General features: G+C 49.3%; 8 protein-coding genes across 8 annotated transcripts; 3 read left to right on the forward strand and 5 right to left on the reverse strand.

Moving 5' to 3' along the window:
* Positions 1-523: 523 nt before the first annotated feature.
* On the forward strand, positions 524-1,532 carry N7515_009703 (uncharacterized protein; the record flags this gene model as incomplete). Its single annotated transcript, XM_056670446.1, has 2 exons — positions 524-1,114; positions 1,272-1,532. 2 exons carry the CDS (start codon positions 524-526, stop codon positions 1,530-1,532), a joined length of 852 nt encoding a protein of 283 aa, XP_056516819.1.
* A 437-nt stretch (positions 1,533-1,969) lies between these two features.
* Positions 1,970-3,493, reverse strand: N7515_009704 (Pyridoxal phosphate-dependent transferase major region subdomain 2; the record flags this gene model as incomplete). Its single annotated transcript, XM_056670447.1, is given in 5 exon segments — positions 1,970-1,984; positions 2,001-2,445; positions 2,499-2,831; positions 2,879-3,382; positions 3,408-3,493. Coding segments are annotated over 5 exon segments (1,383 nt in total), but the record flags the coding sequence as incomplete, so codon positions are not given.
* Positions 3,494-4,453: 960 nt separating this feature from the next.
* On the forward strand, positions 4,454-5,914 carry N7515_009705 (Major facilitator superfamily domain general substrate transporter; the record flags this gene model as incomplete). Its single annotated transcript, XM_056670448.1, has 1 exon — positions 4,454-5,914. One exon carries the CDS (start codon positions 4,454-4,456, stop codon positions 5,912-5,914), a length of 1,461 nt encoding a protein of 486 aa, XP_056516821.1.
* A 1,816-nt stretch (positions 5,915-7,730) lies between these two features.
* Positions 7,731-8,330, reverse strand: N7515_009706 (uncharacterized protein; the record flags this gene model as incomplete). The annotated part of the gene is made up of 1 exon (XM_056670449.1): positions 7,731-8,330. One exon carries the CDS (start codon positions 8,328-8,330, stop codon positions 7,731-7,733), a length of 600 nt encoding a protein of 199 aa, XP_056516822.1.
* Positions 8,331-13,429: 5,099 nt separating this feature from the next.
* Positions 13,430-14,449, reverse strand: N7515_009707 (uncharacterized protein; the record flags this gene model as incomplete). Its single annotated transcript, XM_056670450.1, has 1 exon — positions 13,430-14,449. The coding sequence occupies one exon, from the start codon at positions 14,447-14,449 to the stop codon at positions 13,430-13,432; it is 1,020 nt and encodes a 339-aa protein (XP_056516823.1).
* Positions 14,450-15,279: 830 nt separating this feature from the next.
* N7515_009708 (ubiquitin-specific protease UBP1) lies at positions 15,280-17,376 on the reverse strand (the record flags this gene model as incomplete). Its single annotated transcript, XM_056670451.1, has 1 exon — positions 15,280-17,376. One exon carries the CDS (start codon positions 17,374-17,376, stop codon positions 15,280-15,282), a length of 2,097 nt encoding a protein of 698 aa, XP_056516824.1.
* A 239-nt stretch (positions 17,377-17,615) lies between these two features.
* Positions 17,616-18,250, forward strand: N7515_009709 (Alb1 domain-containing protein; the record flags this gene model as incomplete). The annotated part of the gene is made up of 3 exons (XM_056670452.1): positions 17,616-17,631; positions 17,686-17,978; positions 18,032-18,250. 3 exons carry the CDS (start codon positions 17,616-17,618, stop codon positions 18,248-18,250), a joined length of 528 nt encoding a protein of 175 aa, XP_056516825.1.
* A 57-nt stretch (positions 18,251-18,307) lies between these two features.
* Positions 18,308-21,103, reverse strand: vp16 (tethering complex subunit VPS16; the record flags this gene model as incomplete). The annotated part of the gene is made up of 7 exons (XM_056670453.1): positions 18,308-18,556; positions 18,609-19,879; positions 19,930-20,024; positions 20,075-20,568; positions 20,625-20,753; positions 20,805-20,911; positions 20,962-21,103. 7 exons carry the CDS (start codon positions 21,101-21,103, stop codon positions 18,308-18,310), a joined length of 2,487 nt encoding a protein of 828 aa, XP_056516826.1.
* Between the last annotated feature and the right edge of the window lie 38 nt (positions 21,104-21,141).

A 21,141-nucleotide genomic window follows, 5' to 3' on the forward strand; every position in this document is an offset into this window, starting at 1 on the left:
ATGGGAAGCCCAATGAGCCCAGTAATGACATTATTCTACTCAATATTTCTTGACCTGATCAGTGATGTCAGAGCGTATAGACATAGAGCGTATAGACATAGAGCGTATAGACATAGAGCGTATAGACATAGAGCGTATAGGTAGAGCGTATAGAGAAAGATTTACAAGATTGACTCCATGACTCATACCTAACATCGGTTATCCTCGCTGTTCATCTATGAGACCCGCAGACACCAAATCTACCCCGACATGACCCTTGTCATTGCCCCGGTGAGGCTCTGCAAAACATCTCCAACTTCACATATCCCGATCTCCAATCCTTACCTACTCACCTACTGTTCACCGGTGACTGTTCAAGCAGTTCTTACACTCACCCGACCTCGGCTACCCTCGGTCTCCCCACAACGGGCCCCTCCAAGAACGATCTCCGCAAAGATAGTAGTAACAGCTTTAAAAAGAAGCTTTTCAATCCCACCCAATACCCAACACCCAAAATCCTTCTACATCCTCACTCACCCTAATCATGTCACCCACAACCCACCACATAGTGGTCATCGAAGCCATCCACTGCCCAATCCCCGAATTCAACCTCCCCGAACCCCACACACGAGCAATCCACCGATGGACAGAACCCAGCGAGCTTCCCTCACGGGTGAAAGACGCCACAATCCTCATAACAACAACAATCCGCCTTAACGCCGAAACCCTTAGTCCCAGCATAACCCCCAATCTCCGTCTAATAGTCATAATGGCAACCGGCACCGACTGCGTCGACATAGCAGCCGCCACAGCCCGCAACATCCCCGTCTGCAATTGCCCAGGTAGCAACATCGACAGCGTCAGCGAACACGCAATCGGACTATACTTCGCGACGCGCCGCAAGTTCGTCGAGCTCCACAATGCCACTGCTGCTGTGCCGACGGATCCAGCGCTCGACACGGAGTGGAAGACGAATGGGTCTTTGCTTAGTCGGGTTCGGGCATCTGATGGAAAGGCGCCGTTGTTGTGTGCCGATGAGACGGTTTGCGTTGTTGGCTATGGGGCGTTGGGGAAACGCATTGAGACTCTGGCCAGGGCGCTGGGGATGGAGGTTATTATTGCTGAGAGGAAGGGGGTGGAGCCGAGGGGGGGCGGTATTTATTTGAGGATGCGTTGAGGAGGGCGACGGTTGTTGTACTGTGTTTGCCGAGGAGTGCGGAGACGATGAATATGATTTCTGATGCGGAGTTGGGGGTTATGTCGTCTCATGCTGTGCTGATTAATGTTGCTAGGGGGGTATTGTTGATGAGAAGGCGTTACTGGGGGCGTTGAAAAGGGGGGTTATTGCTGGTGCGGCGACGGATGTTTATGCTGTTGAACCGGCTGGACGGGGGGATTCGCCGTTGTTGAGTGAGGAGGCTAAGGGGTTGAATTTGGTGCTTACACCGCATCTTGCTTGGTATTCGGAGAAGACGTTGAGGAATCTTCAGGCTACGGTGAAGAATACGGTTGAGAAGTGGTGTGTTGGTGAGACTATCAATCAGGTTGGGTGATTTGTTTTTGCTTGAAGTACAGACCGGGTTCGGGGTTTGAGATAGATGGGATTGGTATAGATGTTATGGATCAATGAACAAAGAATGGTTGGGATGTAGATGGATTTCCGGGGAGTTGTGTACAGTTCTTGACGTTCAGGCTTCAAGGTCAGCAGTTTGTATATAGGTCAATGACATACTACTGTACTTGCTGGCTGGTAGAAACCTCTATGGTATTTGGAGAAGACGTTGAAGAATCTTCAGGCTACGTTGAAGAATACGGTTGAGAAGGGGTCGGGTGTGTTGGTGAGATCAATCAGGCTCGGCGATGTTGTTTTTACTAGAATCCGAGCTGGGGAATTGACGAAAAATGACCGCTTTTGGGCCTAGAGACGGCCGCTTGTCTCTCTCATCATAGCCATTTCTATGGCTTCAAAAAGAGGTATCCACAAGGGCATCTACATCCTCCACTCCTATGCTGATTCTGACAATATGGCTTGGAATACCAGCCTCTTCAAAACGACGCCGATCTGCATCCGTTGCCAACTGGGCGAATGGAGTTGAAAGTGTAAAGACGGTTCCAAAGCTGCCACCCTTGAAGATATTCACTGCATCATAGAACCGGAGATCGGTTTCGTTGTCTCGGAAGATGATACTCAGCAAATGACCGTACCTTCCATCGCGGCGGCGGATGCGCTCGTACTGTGGCCGTGTCGTCACGGTTGGATAGTTGACTCGCTCAACAGCAGGATGAGCAGCCAACTTGGCGGCGACGATTTCGGCATTTCTGTTGATAACTTGAACACGGTGGACAAAATCCCTAGAGTTGTCGTGAAGGACAGCAATATCTCCGGGAAACAATGGCTTCTCGTAGGAGACAGTCAATTGCCGGTGCAATTTCTCGTAATAAGATGACCGGGGGTTTACGACCGCACTTTAGAGTAAACTAGTTGCAATAAACTTGCAATAAAGAACAATTTGACATACCTGCCCACCAGTACATTGGCGTATCCACTGTACATCTTCGTCAGACTAGACATAAGCACATCCGCATAGGGCAAGAGGTCAACATTTCCAAATGTGCCCACAGTGCCGTCGATCAGAATCAAGTAGTGGTATTCATTTGCTAGGCGAAGTCGGGGCATATCAGGTGTGATAAGCATTGGGTTGGAAGGTACATCGACCCATAGGGCGGTGATTTGCCGCCCAGATTTTAGGCATCCTTCGAGACGATCGAGCTCTTCATCCCCAGACTTTTTGTAAATTTCAATAGCTGGCCAGCGATTCTCGAGGATCTTGACCGTTTCCGTGTACAGCCAACTGCTTTCATGTCAGAAAGGCAATCCTTCATGTGGATTGAGACTCACCCAAAACCGAAGACACCTGAGCTGATACCCAGATCACTCAAAGCCCGAGCAACCGCATTTATGGCGGACATTCCGCCAGGATATAAAAAGACATCGTTGGGTGATGGGAGTGCTTGGTCCTGGTCATCTGGTTGAAGAAGGGTCGCGATATCGTGTTTGATACATTCCAGCTCGAACGTTCCAGACGTAAACAACAACGGGATCGGCTCCCCCTTAGCGGTTAGTGTTTTGGGGGGTGCAGTACAGAACTCAGGCTTAGATGAATCGGACTGCAGGTAATCGAACCCAGTGAGGCAAGATTCGGCGTGGCGAGAGGACATTCCATCTCCAATGTTAACCCAGTTTGTAAAAGCTGCACCGAAATACTCAGTTGGGTAAATGATGGCATGAATCTCCAACCAGGAAGCTTCACAGCTATGCCTCTCAGGCTGGAAAAATCGCACAGGAACTACCGCATCGCCCGGAGCGCCTGATTCTTGGAGTGCTCTCTCACACCGAGACACGCTGGGAAGTGACCAAAGGAGCATACATACAGGAAACTCCATCCACCCCAGCAAGGCCGAGACGTTCCAAGACCCTCTTCGTCAGCTTTCGGACGTATGTGGTGAAGAAGAATCTATAAATTATCAGAGAAGTAATATCGGTCATAAGGATTGATCTGCTCACCGGGGTATTGAGTTTTGAGCTGTGAATTGAGCCAGGCTTCACCTGCAGCCAGCGCATTCATCGATTTCATGGTTGGCAATGAGCAGAGGATTGTCTGAAAAGATCGGTCAAGGCCTTTCCAAGACCAACAATGGTTTACTTACATGACGACTGTTAGCGGGAATTGCTTTACCAAGAGGCACAGATTGTGGGAGAGATATCTTCATGATGCAGGAACAAGATAGTCACAGGCTTGTGACACAAACTGGACGAGGAGGTGGGAGTGACCTGATGTTTATAGGTTCTAAGGTATGGATACTAAAAATCCCAGATCGCCCCTTTCCTTGTAGGCTTGTTATGTATTATGACCCTGAGAGTGAATTCTTCAGCTCAGCCCTACGCCGTAACGAGCTACAGATCAACGGTGTGGCCAGCTACGCGTTGTACTTGGATCGCAAGATGGCATCATGGGGTACCAGCTCACACATACCTATACATCTCACAACTAGTAAAGATTCTCTCCACTTGTATGCAGGTAGTATCAAGAAGGGTTCGGGCTTAGCTGGATCTTGAAGCCGTCTCCACCCCCAAGGTCTTCAGCCCTCGATCTATTTCATCGGGCAATGATCAACCTCGGAACCTCGTATGATTAGACAAGATCGGCGCTACTGGAAACCATCGAGTTGACTGCAGTAGTGACCAAGCCTCAGCCGCAAATTCAGAATTCCAAGGTTCAAGCCTTGCATATAAAGAAGCAAAAACACCATTTCAATCTACACACATTAGTCCCTCTCCTTGACGTATCACCAGGACTGTCTAAAGGTGAAAAAAAAACTCGTCAAAGCAGCTTTCCCTACTCCATTTCGTCAAAGCTATTCATACAAACCATTCCATTCTTTGAAGAGTCAAAAATATAAGGGCGGTGTTATAATGACGACGGAACGGACTTTCCTCCTTCGCCCTGACGAAACACGCTTAAAACCAAGGGTGGTTGTTGGGATTATCTCTACTTGGATCGTCACTTTCCTCGCTGCCGCAGATAGCACCATTACTTCAACTCTATCCGCGACCATCGCCAACGAATACAAATCTCCATCACTCGTATCATGGCTTGGCACTGGATACCTGATCGGTCTTACGGTCACCCAACCACTCAGCGGAAAGTTGAGTGATATATTCGGCCGGCGAGAAACCTTCTGTTTCGCATCTGTTATGTTCACCATCGGAAATCTGATCTGCGGTCTTTCTCGTTCGAAAACTATCATCATCATTGCTCGTTTCGTCACTGGGATCGGAGGCGGGGGTTGCATCTCCATCGCCACTTTCATCTTATCAGATAACATCCCTCTCCGGAGCCGCGGATATTGGCAAGGATTGAGCTCTGTATGGTTTACAGCTGGTATGGGGCTAGGCGCAGTCATCGGAGGAGCCACTCACGATGCCTTCGGTTGGCGATGGGCATTTATTGGAATCGCTCCCATCTCCTTTCTCGCAGGAATCGGTGTGGCGATTTTCGTGCCTGATCACCGCCAACGCGGACAAAGTCTTCAAGAGATGCTAAGGCGTGTTGACTTTGCTGGCGCCGCAACATTGGTTTCATCCCTAGTCCTCCTCCTCATCGGTCTTAACCACGAGGGAACTCGGATTGTAACGACTCTTTTCGCCGTCACGGTGCCCCTCGGATTGGTCCTTCTGGTGGTATTCCTGCTTATTGAATGGCGCTGGGCAGAGGAACCTATCATCCCGATGTCAATGTTTCGTCAACAAACCGTGATAGCCGTGTGCCTGACCGCATGGTTCGCATCTATGGCTGCGTACGCAATCATCTACTATGCTCCTCTCTATTTCCAGATGCTAGACTATTCTACTAGTCGGACCGGCCTGTATCTATTGCCAGACGGTCTCGGCTCGGGGATTGGTTCTGCCCTAGTCGGGGTCGTAGTTGGGATTACTGGAAGGTACGGTGTGTTCAAATACACAATGCCTGCCCTCATGATCATCGCCGGCGCCGGATTCATGTTTGTGACGGAGATAACTCATTGGGCTTTACCCGAGATCTATCTTCTCTGTAAAGGCATCGGTATGGGAGGCACTGTCACAACTCTCATTCTTGCGCTCCTTCCTGCCGTGCCTCATGACCAACATGCCACAGTCACCTCCGCCTACTACGCTTTTCGGTCCACGGGATGCACTATCGGACTTTCTGCCGCGACTGCGGTTTTTTCGGCTCGGTTGAATCAACACGCAATTACCACTGGGAACACTTGTGTACCAGGCGACGCTTGCTATCTCGATGCGCTTCATCGAGCGTTTCAATTGACCTTCGGATTCTCATGCGCGGCGCTTATTTCGTCGCTCTTCATTGTATCTTATGATACTAGAAAAAAATAATGGACTTCTGAAAGCGGCAGACCAGCAATGATTGCTGGAGCTCAGTATCTCCCAATATCAAAGTGATCTGGCATGAGTGCCCGGTTTGATTTAGATCCACTGGTTGGGAGTTTGAGATAGATTGGATTGGTATAGATGTTATGGATCAATGGACAAAGAGAGGTTGGGATGTAGATGGATTTCGGAATTATGATAAAGGTAGTTGACGTTTAGGCTTCAAGGTCAACACCTCGTATATAAGTCAATGACATACTATGTAGTTAGTAGAAACCCTCTAGTTATGGAACCGAGTGTACACAGTAGGTGTATTCCTGACTATCTCTTATCGAACAATCTAAGCCTCGGCACAGGAGATATCCAACTCCCCGAAAACGAGCCGCTACGGAGGATACTCCGACTGCCGATCTCCAGGACAGGAAGACTCGGGCTGTGGCTCCGTATATATGGAAATGGCTTCGTCCTTCGTATTTCGATAAACTAGCCGTCACTGACTCACTGTTTTGAGTGACTAGTTGAGACAGACACGGGTTGACATGCCTTTGTTCCGCTAGTTGACCATTGTATCCAGCACCAAAATACAATATGTACCCTCTACAGACTATCACAAATTAACCGACTCCATAGACAGCCAAAACCAAAACCCAAACCCAAAGGAAAGTCCGAGGCTGACATGAACACCAACACCTGACTAATTATCCCCAACTATTGAACCAAAATGTTCTCCGATCACATCTAACAAATATTCATTCACCTAGACATGACCATCCCTTACAAATCACGATCTCACTGTTGCATCCCTACAAAAGGAACCATGCCAACCACATGACTCATGTACTACAGCAAGGAACAAATAAGCTCTCTTACAGCCTCATTCCCTCTCGAGGCTCCGGGCAGAAGGCGAGGCTATGGGACGGTTACGCAGAACGCGAATGGGGCTGCGATCGATGGGTTGGGGTTGGAGGTTACATCTGGAGTGTACATGAACGTGGCAGAGGTGGTTGTGGAACGGTGATCATATTAGTGAATCATATTACTGTGTAGTGATATTACTGTCTAAATAGTATTATTTACGATTTCTACTGTGTGAAGAAGATTGTGGATAAACAGGCTTAGTTCGGTGAGGCTACCTAATGTACTTGAAGTACCGAGAACCAACTATGGTTGGTTGGATTTCTCAACAGGTATTGGCACATGTGCCGCCTGAGGATAGATCACCGTTGCAGAAGAAAAAGCAAAGCGCAATACGAGAGAAAGCAAAGTGGGGGTATCAGGACAAGGCGCTGGAAAAGAACAAGTCATTAGTCGGATCGGAAAGGGAAATGGAAAAGAAACACCGAGGCCATGGATGCACGAAGGGTATGGGTATGATAAAGCAGGGAAATCAAGGCGCTGCAACTCCATGCATGATAAAACGTGCCGGGTAAAAAAAAGAAAAAGGGAAAATGAGTCAGAGAGCCGAGGACAACTCAAGAGAAGCAGCGGTGAAGAGGGTGATGAGGTGGGGATTTCGGTGATTTCGAGAAACCGCCGACAGCGAAGAATTAGGTAAGCGCGGGGGCAGAGGTCGATATGAAGGATGATCAGTCATGGTCACGTTGTTGATGAGATCTCCATGATTCGCATTTGAAAGATGTGATCGGGTATCACGGTTGAAGTGAGAAAAAGGGTATTTGTTGTGTGGGTCTCGACTCTCTCCCGCACTGGAAAGATGCGGGGGAAGAAATTAAAAGATAAGAAGAAAATGACATGATTGCGAATAGAATGTGGCGTTATCGGACAGCGCCTGCGCTGCATCGGGCGTAACCGGTGGTAGGCTTTAGTGACCCGACACCTTGGAGGCCGAGTGAGCACGTCGCTTGGGCTTGGGGGTTGGCACGACACGGCGCTTCTTGCGCTTTGAGTTGGTCTCGCGCTCAGTGACAGCGGCCTGTTTGGCGGATCGCAGGGCTTTGGTGGCTCGCGCGTGGGCCTCGACTTTGGCTAGGAAGTTGGCACGATCCTCTTGTTCGCGGATGGCGCGCAGGCGCAGGAGCTGTTGTTCGGTCGTGATGGAATCGACGGAGTCTTGGGTGGCTTCCTTGACGGCCTGTTCGACGGCGGAGTTCTCGGGCATCCATAGCAAGTCGTCATCCGAAAGGTAGGCATTGGCGTAGGAGTCGTTGCTGGAGAGAGCTGGTCGATTGGGCCAGGAGGGGAAGGCATATGCGGCTGCCATCTCGCTCGAGAAGGATGACTTGCGAGGGCGGATGTCAAGGAGAGAGTCGCAGGGAGTTGGCGGAGGAGCGAAGGGACTCGACATGATGGAAGATGCGGTGCTGGTCCAGGTGAAGGTTGGCTGTGCTGGATCGGTGCAGGCGATGGGAGGAGAGCCTTTGGGGAGGGCCATCTCCTGCAAACGCGACTGGATGGGAATCATGACGAATGTGTTGATGTTGTTAAGAGGGTTGGTTAGACCAGGGCCCAGGTGAGAGAGACGACAGTGTGAAGGTGTGAAAGGTGAAATAAAGGTGAAGATCGAGGGTGGATGATGTTTATCAATGGAATGTGTGGGAACACAAATAGATATCAAAGCCGGGGGAGAAAGACTTCTAGACTCCCGGTACCCTTGCAGGTTTGAATGAAACAAATAAAATAAATCAATTAAATCAAAAAGAACAAAGAAAATAATATTTAAAAAAAGCCTAAAAGGGTAAAATCAAAATCAAAAAAATGAGAACAATCAGCGGAAGGGAACTTCCGCAAACAAAACATGTCGATCAGTTCAATTGATCAGCAATCGATTGATCTGAATAGGAATTATTTAATTGATTTTCTTTTTCTTTTATTTCCTTTTATCCATTTTCTTGATCTGTCGTTCTTTGGCACTTGTACGGGGAAGATCGGATTCCCTAAATTGCTTCTTCTTCCTGACACACCCGACACCAGACTCGAGGTCTCAAGTTTGACACAAATGTATCTATTTGTGTGTACATACTCCATAGTGAAGAAGTTACAAAGCCTAGACCAAGATCTTTCTGAGCTCAGAAAATCAAGTATTTCATCTCCACCCCTTACGGCAGGATATCAGTTCCCCGAAAGGGCTGTCCAACAAAGCTCGAGATCTGGTGAAGATCGGATTGTCTGGAATATTTGTACGGAGTAGTAGCCCCAATATCAATCCGCCAATGATTGTCTCACTAATACACCGCTCTGAAGAAAAAACACAAAGTGGGATGCACAAATGTCGGGCTGCGGGCCTAACTTGAATATGCCCTAATCGCATGCGCCCAAACGGGGTCTTCGAACGCCTCGACGCGTCGGGGATCAGCAAGTTGGCATTTGGCGGTCAAAAGTCTTTCAACACGTCGACACCGTCTTTGATCGTTATTGTTTGCAAGTTCAACTACATATTCCAACTTGTCGGAAGAATACCAACCTTGGAATCCATTTCATTTTGTTAAATTGTTCATCTGAAATGACCTCGGCCTGGCAGTTCGCGGAGTTCACGGAGTTCGCCCGTGTCTCCACCTCGGCTCAAGTCTAGAGTCCGTGGAGAATTCGAGAAGTCGAGATTCGACACTAGAAGCCTTAGCCTATGTTGCAATCTGGCTAGTACTAACCGGCTTCCGACGCCTCGGAACTTCCGCCGTCTCTACGTCTCCACGGGGATGGCGGTTAAATGCAGTTCCTCGGTATTTTGTGATCGCCTTTACTTTTACCCTCTTCCTTATGTAACTGTCTTTGTTCTAGGCGTTCAGTCAGCAAGAGCCTATCACCGTTGTCTCCCCGAAGAATATCCGTAGGGGTATATATTTTCGCGCAAATCAGCGGCTCCCCACATTCTCCCCGGAACCGCGGTAGTTTGTACTTTGTAGTGGATTTATGTCTTTGTTCAAAGTCCGCCCGTTATTAAGTCAGTCTAAGTCAGTCTAAGTCTAGATCGTGCAATAGACCACTTACAACAAAGACATTTCCCATCTATCGACTGATTTTCGAGTTGTACCCCAGACGATCACCGTTCTCCTTTCCGTCCTGTCAAATCGACATACTGTGTAATTGTTTGTCCATATATTGTATGTCTTTTGGCTTATGATGCACCAGATGACTTGCGTGATGCAAGACTAGCGTTTCCCGGGAGGAATGCGGCCGTCTTCCCCGGCCCAAAGTGGATCAATCCGCGATCCTGGGAATCCCGACCAATCTACACATCCGCGGCCTACTCGCCAGTTATCATACTCATCATATCCCAAAAGACCCTTCCTAAGCCACGACAGTACTTTAGGAAATGGATATATCTAATTCCCCATCCCAAAGAAATCTAACAGATGCAATCCATCTATCCCCCCGCTGCACCATACCCCATAATTAATGCTGGCGCGTTCCGGCCCGTCGGGGAACCAGAAAAAGGAGGTGAGCGGGTCACCAGAACCAAGGAAATCACATCCAGGTCGACGCGACAGCTCTGCACAACGCGCCTCCCGAGGACCCGTCACTCCAGTACTTATGAAGTCATAACACAGCTCCCTTGTGAAAATCTCGAGGAACAGCCACACAAATGTCGAACTCCACTCGCCTCACATCCTGATCCCCATCTGAACCCCCTTTCTGGTGCCCCCGATGGATTTTCATTGCATGCCCTGTACCTGTCTGCTGGGATATAGTGGAGACGGATGGTTCCGACCGGGGAAATGGAAAAAGGGCTGGATGGAGCTCAAGCTAAGCTCCAATGTATTGAAAACGGAAGTACGGAGACTATTGAAGCTCCCGTGAAGGATAGCTTCCTCAAAGGGAAACACAGCAAATTCGGACTACTGGCTTTGCCGAGGTTGTGGTCATGTTTGTCGTGAATCGGATGCAGCCTTGCGAAACTTGGTTTTTGCCCGTCGCACATTATTTGCTACGAGGTCAGGTTCTTTTACATGCACGGGTTTGTACTGTAGACTGAACTTGGATTCTGTGTCCAGTCGCGGATGCAGGGTTGAAGGGAGCTCCGTCTGTTGATTGTGGTATGTTGTGGTCGGATCTGGCCCCTTTGTGAAAGTGCATCGTAGGTCGGACCCACACCGCGCTCTTCCAGCCATTCCCGGGTTGCCCTGCAGATTGGGCCCATGCACTATGCAGTTCATATGCAAGATCTCTGTAACTAATTGCAAGGACTCAGATGGTCGGGTCTGCTCTTGCATACAGATTATAATAGTGGGCTATCATAGTGGGCTGCTGAAGAAAGAGGTCGAATTTAAATACTGAATTAGGTAGACGGATCAAGGCTATCGACAAGGTAAAACAACATAAGCGCATTTCAATCTGTCAACTGCTAGTTACCTCCGACCGAGGCGTTTCGGCTTAGAAAGTGCCAAAATCAATTTCCGACCGACACCTTGACCTCAATTCACCGACTCCTAGCCACCAATCTTCCATCAATACTACTGTACACCATACATCATCGTACTTCTTTGCTGCACGAGTTAAGTTCACATTCACGATCAGATGCTGTACGGAGTACATAGGCTCACATCCGCACCGGGGAACCAGACTAATAGCCTCTATTGAACCATGGAACGCACTGAACCCCACGGGGATCCCGCCGACCCACATCACCCACATCCCGCCGAGGAAATCTCAGAAGAATGTGCCATCTCACATTCTTCTGCACGCCCGCATGTGCATCTGCACTGTGAGTAACCCCAGCATCGACATACATCCGGGACCACTTCCGCGGGGTCTCGGCGATCGACAAGGGTGTGATGGCAGTGGCTGGTACGGAGTAGACGGTGTGTTTATCGACGTGTCGATAAGCCTCGAGGCTTGCCGATTTGTATACAGTCTACTCTCATTGAATGATCACGGAGCTTGGCTTGTGCCCCCTGGTTTATTGCAGGGGGGGGGGGAGGAGGCATGCTCGCATGCGGTTTTGTATGTTGTTACCAAAGCCACAAAAGCCTTGTTGTCTAGACCGAGGCCGATATGCTAGAGATTGTGAGATCAGACTTTGTGATCGAGACCGCTTGGTTGGTGATTGTTATTGGGTGCGGTATCAAGCCCTTTGGCGGTTAAGAATCAAGATGTTGTGTTTCTGAGTCAGAAGGTTACTTGTACATGTACATCTTACGCGGATTCCAGGGATATCTCTTCATGATGGGTTAGGCTGGAGACAGTCTACGCTGACCGATATTTTTGCGACCGGGTAATATGCAATTTACCCTCGCCATCACCCCGAAGGATCAAAAAAATCACTAGCAAACCTCAAATCAGTCAGTCTCATAAACACAACCAACCTACATGGTTCCTCCAACATCCACTTTCGAGAACATTTCGATAACCGCAAACCCACTAGTTCTGCAATGTACAAACCCGTACCCAGTCCGGGGAAGCCGCCTCCAACACGCAGAATTATTAACATAGCCGACCACGATGCATCTCCGAATCCTTCGACAGCCCTTCTCGGCTTAGTAGTAATTGCTTTGTTCCTGCCGAGCCGTTGCGGTCTGACATATGTACATTACGGCGCTGTCGTTTCAATCCGCGCTGGGTACTGACATCCGCGACGGCGTGGGAAAAAGTAAATATCCTTATTTTGTGTATGCTGACTGGATGAGGTGAACGTCTAATATCCGAACAGGACAGGGTCTTCTTTTTTGCTTATTTCGTGGGATTGATTTGATGCCTTGGGTTCAATTTTTCCCCCGGTGCACGGAGGATGGATGGACTGGCGGTGAATTGTGTTTTCTTGCTACTATTTGGACTTGGGCAGCATTTGGGATGTTTGAATGTTTGGGATTGTTGGGTTGTTGGGCTTGTTTGCTGGGAGGAAATTTGATGTCTTCTCTCGATTTCTGAGTGATGTTGCCCAGGGTAAGTCTCTTTCTACTTTGGGTTGGTTGGTGCTAGCTAAAAGGGCTCGGTAATTATCCCGTCGGACAACTTGGGAACAGTCCTTAATTGTAGTAGCTTATGAGATGGAGATTACTCGTCCTTCAGATCTGACAGTAGCTAATAGACAATCTTGCACAATTCTGCCCAGGTGGTATGGTTATTGAGGGGCGCCTGCCGCAGCGGGGTATACTAGATGGATGCCCGCCTCTATTAAGCGCAGCTCGGCTTCCTTTGCTCTACCTACTTTTAATGAAGACCAACCTATATAACATGCTCGGATCGATTGTTCCTGTACATACCCTCAGATTTAACGAGATGGGATCCGTTCAAGAAAACCTGTGGAACTGTCGCCCGCAACAGATCTAGGTTCCAACTGGAACGAGCCCGGCTATATATCCCGCTGCACGTGGACAGAGATCTATGAACATAGAACCTAAACCTAGCGTCGGTCAAATACCAGTCAACCTCTAGGTACCCGCTACCCCCACTGAATACCTAATGCCTTTGCTTGAGTCTCGTACTCCATGGTTGTAGCATTCCATATTCGCGTGAGGTATACATACTCGAAAAGTCGAAAGACCGTTGTGATTCTTGATGATTTTCAATGGATGTTTCTATCATACAGTTTTATAGATTAAGGCACAAGGATAACCACAAACCTTCCTACCTACCCTCAACGGACCCAGACACCAGCGAAGCAGAATCCAAACCCTCAGACCCAGACGCCGCATACATGGGAACCAGAGGAGTGGCAGAACAAGGTCTCAACCTCCAATTCTCATCCCCAACACCCGCAACATGAACCGAAGAATGACTTACAAGCCTCCTCCCAACCTCCACCTCACACATCCCCCAAACCCCCTCCAACCTCCGATCAAGTCCGCTCAGCTGATGTTCCCGATCTTCAGCCTGAAAAAGTACCTGTCTCCTCTCAGAAACAATCACCACCCCACAGTCATATTCATCCAAATACATCCCCGCCACCTCCAACCGCAGACTATCCCAGTCTATATGCTCGGGAACGGACTCCGGACCCGGCTGAGAGGTATCTGGCTCTGGTTCATAGACCCATTTAGGATTCCAGAGCTCGAAGTTCAAGGGGCTTGACCGTCCGGTCCAGAGTATCCACTTGTTGCGAGTTGGTATCAAAGTGCTGCGGTCGAGGAGGGCGACAATGTGGCTCATTCGTAGGAATTGGCCTGAGTTCATGGCTAGTTTCGTGAATTCCGAGTCGGATCTTTTGATTATTTCGAGAACGCCGATTGACGATGTTGGTGGTTGTTGGAGGAGCATTTGGCGCCAGCTTGCGGTTTTGCGGAGGAAGGGCTTGAGGTTGCGGTGGTCGGATTTATGGAGTGGCAACCTGCTTACAGCTGTGGGATTGGAGGAGGAGGAGGAGGAGGAGGAGGAGGAGGTTTGTTGCTTGAGGAGGAATTGGGCCCAGAGAATGTCTTCTAGGAGGGGGTTGCGGTGGCGCTGGGTGGGATTTGAGTTGGAGGCTTTGGAGGGTTCGAAGAAGAGGGTTTCTTGGAGCTTGGTTGAGGTTTTGATCATGATGTTCCAAGTGCGTGACACGCGTTGAGCGGATGTTAAGAGGGTTCTTGTGTCCATGTGTAAGAGTATGTTCTCGAGGAGCTCGTTGATGAGGAATATGCTGTGTGGTGAGGGATCGTTGGAAGACATTGCGGACGGTGTAGAATTTGTAGGTCTTTGGTGAAGAAGAATACCTACCTAGGAATAACCTAGATTGTTATATATTGAGGTAAACTGCATACTATATGACGATCAGTGGTAAATGAGGACCCTGGAGGACATGCGGAGCGATCTATACCTAGTAACAGACTTGCTGCGACCAACTTGATTCCCAACAAACTATTTTCGAAAGTTAGCATGGAATCAACGTTGCTCAGCATTTGGAATGAATTGCCTGAACAGAAAATGAGTCGATCCAAACCCAAATCTCCGCGACGAAAGAGGTCTTCAAATTGTGAGGCGTGGTAACTGGCCCCAAGGTACTTAATGAGGTGATTGCGGACATCACCCACGGATTGACCCTAGGACCTTGTTAGATCACCGTTCACAAGGTTCTGTCTAAATGCGATGATGGGAGAAAGGAAAAGAACAGTGTGAATGTAACATGCTGTTGCCCAGGTGAGAGTATTCCCTGGCAGTCATTGTTGACAATAGCTGGTGCTTGAAAGGGCAGCTACGAATCAATTCACGAGGAACGTCTGTCTGTACTAAAGCCAAAGGACTAAAAGCCAGTACATGTACTTATGCAGGTAATTCCATTCTGAACAGATCAATTTCGCGTATCAAGTCGAAGCCCGTGATGTTAGTACATAAATTTACACAGAGAACTCTCACAGCACCGCTCAGATCAACTCAGATCAACGCCTCAAATGCAAACAACGCGGTATTGGGTATCATAACATGCAGCAGCCGGCAATATGGCACGACTATGCTGGCAAAAGGAGAAACAGAAAGACAAAAATGGCAGCGAAAAGCGGTCATCAGGCAATGACCGTAGGGCGTGAGTCCAGTCGATCGACTGCTGGAACATTGGCGTCAACATTCGAAGCCTTCAAAGGAGGTGTATCAGGGATGTAGTCCTCCGACTGGGTGGAGACGCTAGTGGCACGGGAAGTAGAGGATCCAAAGTCCGTGACAGTAGATGAAGTAGAGATGGCGTTCGAGATACTGGAGTCGCAGAATGAGTCTGCATCGATGGGGTAGTCAGATGCTAGGCAATAAGCCTCGGGCAGCTCATTTTCAGGAGTCGTAACCCGGGATGAGCGAGGCGCGATGGGGTCGTCGATGGCTTCATAGAATAGCATGAAAGCACCTCCTTGGGAGAGCACATGATCTTCACTGACCATCTGCACATCATCATCGCTGAGCCGCCACCAACGTTCGGGTTCGTCCTTGTAACCTTCAGCTTGAAGGATCTCATCCGGAGCGGGAGCTGAAAATTCTGAGGTCGGGTACTTGCGATAGCAAATGTAGTGTCCGTTCTCGTGTCGGCCGTAATGGGTGATGATGGCTCGGAGTTCATATTGTCTGCTGGGGACTTCAATGCTTTGACCCTGCGGAAGCATTGACCGCGAGGGATTCGTTTCCCATTGCTCCGAATCGTCACCAGATTCCCGAGAGGCTTTGATGCCAAGACACCAATCGTTTAGATTGAGGGTTTGCGGAAACGCAACAGCTGCAAGATTCTTCTCAAGCGCCCCAGTCATTTCATCGAACACACTTCGGTTGACATGAATAGCAAGGCAGCGAGGAGCCCGTGCGATGACAGCCTGTCGAGACTTCGTCGTCGAAATCCAGTTCTTAGAAGGGATGCGACATTTTTCTTTTAGTGTAGTGTCGCTGAAATCATTGCTCTTCAATGCTGCCTCGACGGCCGCTAAACGTGAGCAGGCCGACTCTTTGACGGCACTCATTGCCTGGGCGTTGCTAGCTGGCTGACCTTCAGTCTCTTCAAACCCGCGGATCAAAGTGGAAAGCTGCTCTTGTTGATGCAAAAGCGTGCACTTGGTGCATTCAACACCGTCGATGGGCTCAAGTGCCATATATTGGTCCAAGCATTCACGAATATCGTAGACAGAATTTCTTCCCAGAGGAACAGTGAGACAATTGAAAGGGATTAGCGAGAGCCCTTCCGTCCATCCGCAGTTCATGCACCCAACCCGTTGAGCGAGTAAACCTTCGAGGGGATTGCAAGTTGAGACCCTATCAAGATAGAGCTTGTCCGTCGATGGGAGTGATTCGAGTTCCCCAGACATGCGTTCGTCACTGTCATTGTCTTTAACCCGGAATACGTTCTCCTCCGGGCCTGCAATCTTCAATCCCAGATTCGATGTCTGCCCCCGTGCACCCTTCTCGGCCTCAAAGTCGATTTGATCAATCAACCTGGAAAAGTATTCTTGAGCATCTTGCTGTTGCCAACTGCTCATGGACTTAAGGGGTCCCGCGACCCACAACTTGGTTCCGCTTTTGTTGGCACTGTTCAAACTGTCGAGAAGGTCCAGCAGCGCCCTGTGGGTCGAGATAGGAGCCTTTCCCGAGAAATTGTCAATGTTGAAGCTTAGGAACTCGGTGAGGGATTTCAACGAAGCCAACCCTTGCATAATACTGTTCTGAAAACAAGAGTTGTTCCAGTTGCCCAGCCCCGGGGGTGTGGTATCTCTTGTATCTCCCAGCACTGTGTTACCGAAGATGGAGACGGATCTTGGCCGCGAGAAGGAGAGGAAGGGCTTGTCGGTGTCTAGGCGCAGAATCCGTTTCATGGCGTCACTCTTTTCGTGGGGAGGCAAATGGGCTGAGATTAGAGACTCGCGATCGGACTTGGATATGCCAGGATCTAATGCGATAACGATTCGAGAGGGGATAAGATGGACGAGGATATCCCAGAGCATGTGGAGTAGCGATACGGGAACAAATCCGAGATAGCCGAGTACGATAGGAATAGAAACAACAGCAATAAGAAGATACCCTAGCATATGGTTGTTCAGTATCGGAGTGAGGGCAGTGTCATAACGGCTGTTGCGACTTGAAAGCTGATCAGGACTGGGAAAGATCTCAGGCCGTGCAGGGCGAAGATTCATTGTCGATGAATCCAAGAGAATATCTGGGACAAGAGAATGTCTCCAGCATGAACAAGAAGCATGAGTGAATAGTGACTCGTAAGGATGGTGTAGGAAGTTGTGCTGAACAAAACACAAGATGGCTTAATGGCGCGAAATAGTTGCACAGCTGGTCGCCTCTGTCTACCGTAAACTTTTTTTTTATCGATAGCGATTCCCCCCACTGAGATTGTCAATTCTTCATAACAAACCCTACCACAATGGCGAAAAGCAGAAGTACGTTGGCCATCTTACAATACATTGATATCTGTGTATCTAACAGTCGAACAGATCAAAACCAGCGTTCCCGCGCAGCGCGCCGGGCTGCGTCCCCAAGTCTGGATCTCGATAAGTCGGTGACTTCGCTTCCCCGAGCAGAATCCCCGACCGCACAAAGGCCTTCGATCCTGGTTGAACGTGCCAATGCCGGTGTCCAGAAGAAACAGAAGAAAAATGACAAGATCACGAGGGCCCAACGCTTAAGGCAACAAAAGGGAATGGACAGAGCCGAGGCAGTCCTGGATCGATTGGAGATCAAGAAGGCGAAAAGTATGGCTCGCGGCAAGACCGTCAACGCCCGAAGGGTATGAAATCAGAGTCGTGTGGGTTGGGCGTACAATTTGCTAACAATGAACAGGCTGATTGGGAAGATACGAATCGCAAAACCATGTCGTTCAACGCTCTTCAACAAGACGACGACGAGGATAGCGAGGATGACGATGCGATGGCCGATGATTCTGCAGCCCCTAAGGTCGCTGTAGCAACAAATGTCTTCGAGATGGCGACTGAAACTGAAGGTTCCAATCCCGCAGTTGATGAGCCTGCCCCCACCGATGACACCGACGAGATCACCTGAATACCGCTAGAGCAGGCCTGCGTGGTTCCTGATAGATGTCGAACATCGCTAGTGGGCTCACTTGCGTGGCCTCAGCTGGTTGATCATGCGCTCGATCTCGGTGGCTGCGGGGCCAGATGCTTTGCCGCGGAGGAGTTCTAGGGTGTTCAGGTCCTTGGTTTTTTGTGCCTCTTCTCCGGCCTGAACAATCATTCCGCATTTCAGCCACATTTCAATTCTCTCAGCGGGGGGCAGGTGGGTGCACTTCGGCACAAAACCTGAAGCAAGTTTCGTGTTTCCAGCACCCAAAATTTCGTTGTAAAAAGGCTATCTTGTGTTAGCATCTGTCTGGGTAGTTTGGGTTCTGCGACTCTCTTACCTCCCATCCGATTGGGGATTTCTTGACCTTAGCGATTTCCTCTAGTTCACCCCAGTCACGTTTAGCCACCAACGCTCTCAATCTCAACCACCAGAATGTTTTCTCTGGCATTCTGAATTCACTTTGAATTCTGTGCGCTCTTTTCCCGTAACCACCTCGGACAAGTCTGTAGACTGTCTCATTGAGGCTAAGACCAACAAACTCGCTGTGGTCTGCCAGGTCTTTGTCCAATGCTTCTTGGGCCTTCAGAAGCTGGGAGGCTTCAGCGACTAACTTCTGATTTAGCACGACCGTCGGCTCCTTGGAATCTGACAGGAGGCGAGATGCTAGATGTAATTTCTCAATCCGGCGCGTCACTTCGGTCTCTCTCAATGCCTCCGATAGTAGCACGTTAGCACCGTCAATAGGCCGATCATCTTGGTAGAACAGATCTTTTAATAGCTCGATATCATCACCCCGTGCAGTGGTCTCCACCAGTGCCGAAGCCATGGGGCGAGTGTTGATCATCCGGAAGAAGCTTGCGAGCGGCAGCTTGCTCTTGAGGTGCAGTAGCACGTAGTTCACCAAGTCATCATCCCCACTCTCGATTGCCTTATCGAGGGCAAGCTCATCTTCTTCCATATTCAAAAGCAAAGGAACTTGCTTACCGCCCCGTGGTTCATGATTGAGCAATTGGGTCGCCAGATGAGATCGACCTTCGTCATAAGCAGCTTGGGCGATGACTTCGAATGATATACCTGGCTTTCCCTCGAGTCTTTGAACAATGAGCTTGCACACAGCTTCGTCATCGACAGTGGAGACCTTCACTTTTTGGCTGGCCCAGTGAACATAAATTCTGTCTGCAGGAATCTGGAGGTATTCCGAGATCTTTATTGCAAGCAGATACTCATGCCGGCTGATCAGGCGTTCAATAAGCCCTTCTGGCGTAAGGCGCAAGTATTGCTCGTAGGAGATTGGCAAGCCGATCTTGTAATCTCTCAGTGCTTTGAGAACGCGTAGCTTTTCTGTCATCTCTACGAACTCATCGCTGTTGTAGAGTTCTAGGACAGATTTCCCGAAAGAGGCTGCCTTCAGAAGGCGCTTCTGCCAATATGCGTCAAATTCATGACCCGCCGCCTTGATGCAGGCGTCAACTGCTGAAGGTAAACTTGATCGGATTCGCTGAATGTTCTCGTCAGCCTTTGGTGATTTCTTTTCTAATTGGTCTACCGAGTCGAGGAGCACGGAAGCCGGAGAGGACGATCCGAGACGGAATATCTCCTCAGTCACACCTGTAATCTGTTAACGGTGGCCTCATCTCCTTCTTGGTATATCAACTTACTAGCGACCTTGTGCACAAATTCGCATGTGTCATTAGTTATAAGGCGGACACCGTCAAATTCCGGTATGACGTGAACACGACCATCGTAATAGTATCTAGGATCATTAGATGGTGCTCCCAGACGTCCGAAAAGAGACCCACTCACTTCGATGCAGCCCCGTTGGGCCCGACAAGATGAATTTCATCTTCCCATGCAAGAATGACAGCGTCATCGCCACACCAACTGACGGTATCTGGCGGGACCCGAGATTTTGAATCGTATTCGCTGAACTTGTTTTGGAAGTCATTGCTAACTACCCATAACTTCCCTTCCGCGGTGAAAAGAGCGACAAAGCGCCCTGTTGGGGACACACTGATATGTTTGAATGGGCCATCTTGCAATATCTTGTCTTCCGCCTCTGTTGAATCGATCAGAAAAACGGTCTTGTCAACAGCCAACAGAACTTCGACAGAGCGCGAGAGTGTATGCGCTGGAGGGATCAAAGCCCATGATGAGACCTCGCCTTCCGGGCAAGGTGCCAGGGGTCGCGGCCGAGGCTCATCGTATTTGGACACGGCTATCAGCTGGTTATTGGACAGCAATGCAACGAGGCCAGATGACCAGAATTGGCAGGCTCTCACACCATATTCTTCGGTGCCCTGCTATATTATCAGTTTTTGCATGAGGAAGAAAGGCAAAAATCACCGATCCATACATTGCCAAGAGAGAACGACGTGAATTCGCCGTCAAATCCAAAGTAGCGTCGTACTGTTCCGTCCTCGGAGACGACTAGCAGCTCTTCCTTATCGGACCAACCCACGCCACGAATAGTAGCTTGCTCCCACTAAGACGCGTTAGTATACTCATTCTGGCTCGATCAAAGGTGGAGACCAACGTTTATACGATTGATCAGCTGTCCAGAGCATGAGTAAACATCAATTGTTGAGCGATGACTCTGTCCGTCGCGAAGCCTGAACGGTTTGGTCTCATCGCGATACAGCGCTGATAGGCGATTTAGTACAGACCCTCAATTTGCCAGGCGGAAGTCTTACCAATAGCTCCTCCGTAGGGGGCGCCCGCGACAATGTAGTTCTCTAACTCAACGTCATCCTCAAAGATGGCGTCGTACACGGCGATTTTGCGATAAAAGCTATCTCCAACCTTTTCCCAGTTTGCCAGTGGGTTAGGAGGCATGACTGTGGATCTGAGCACTAAGTGAAGCACTGGATGCC

The sequence above is a fragment of the Penicillium bovifimosum genome, assembly GCF_028826915.1.
Source record: "Penicillium bovifimosum strain IBT 22155 chromosome Unknown utg000008l_segment0_segment0, whole genome shotgun sequence".
Classification (NCBI taxonomy): domain Eukaryota; kingdom Fungi; phylum Ascomycota; class Eurotiomycetes; order Eurotiales; family Aspergillaceae; genus Penicillium; species Penicillium bovifimosum.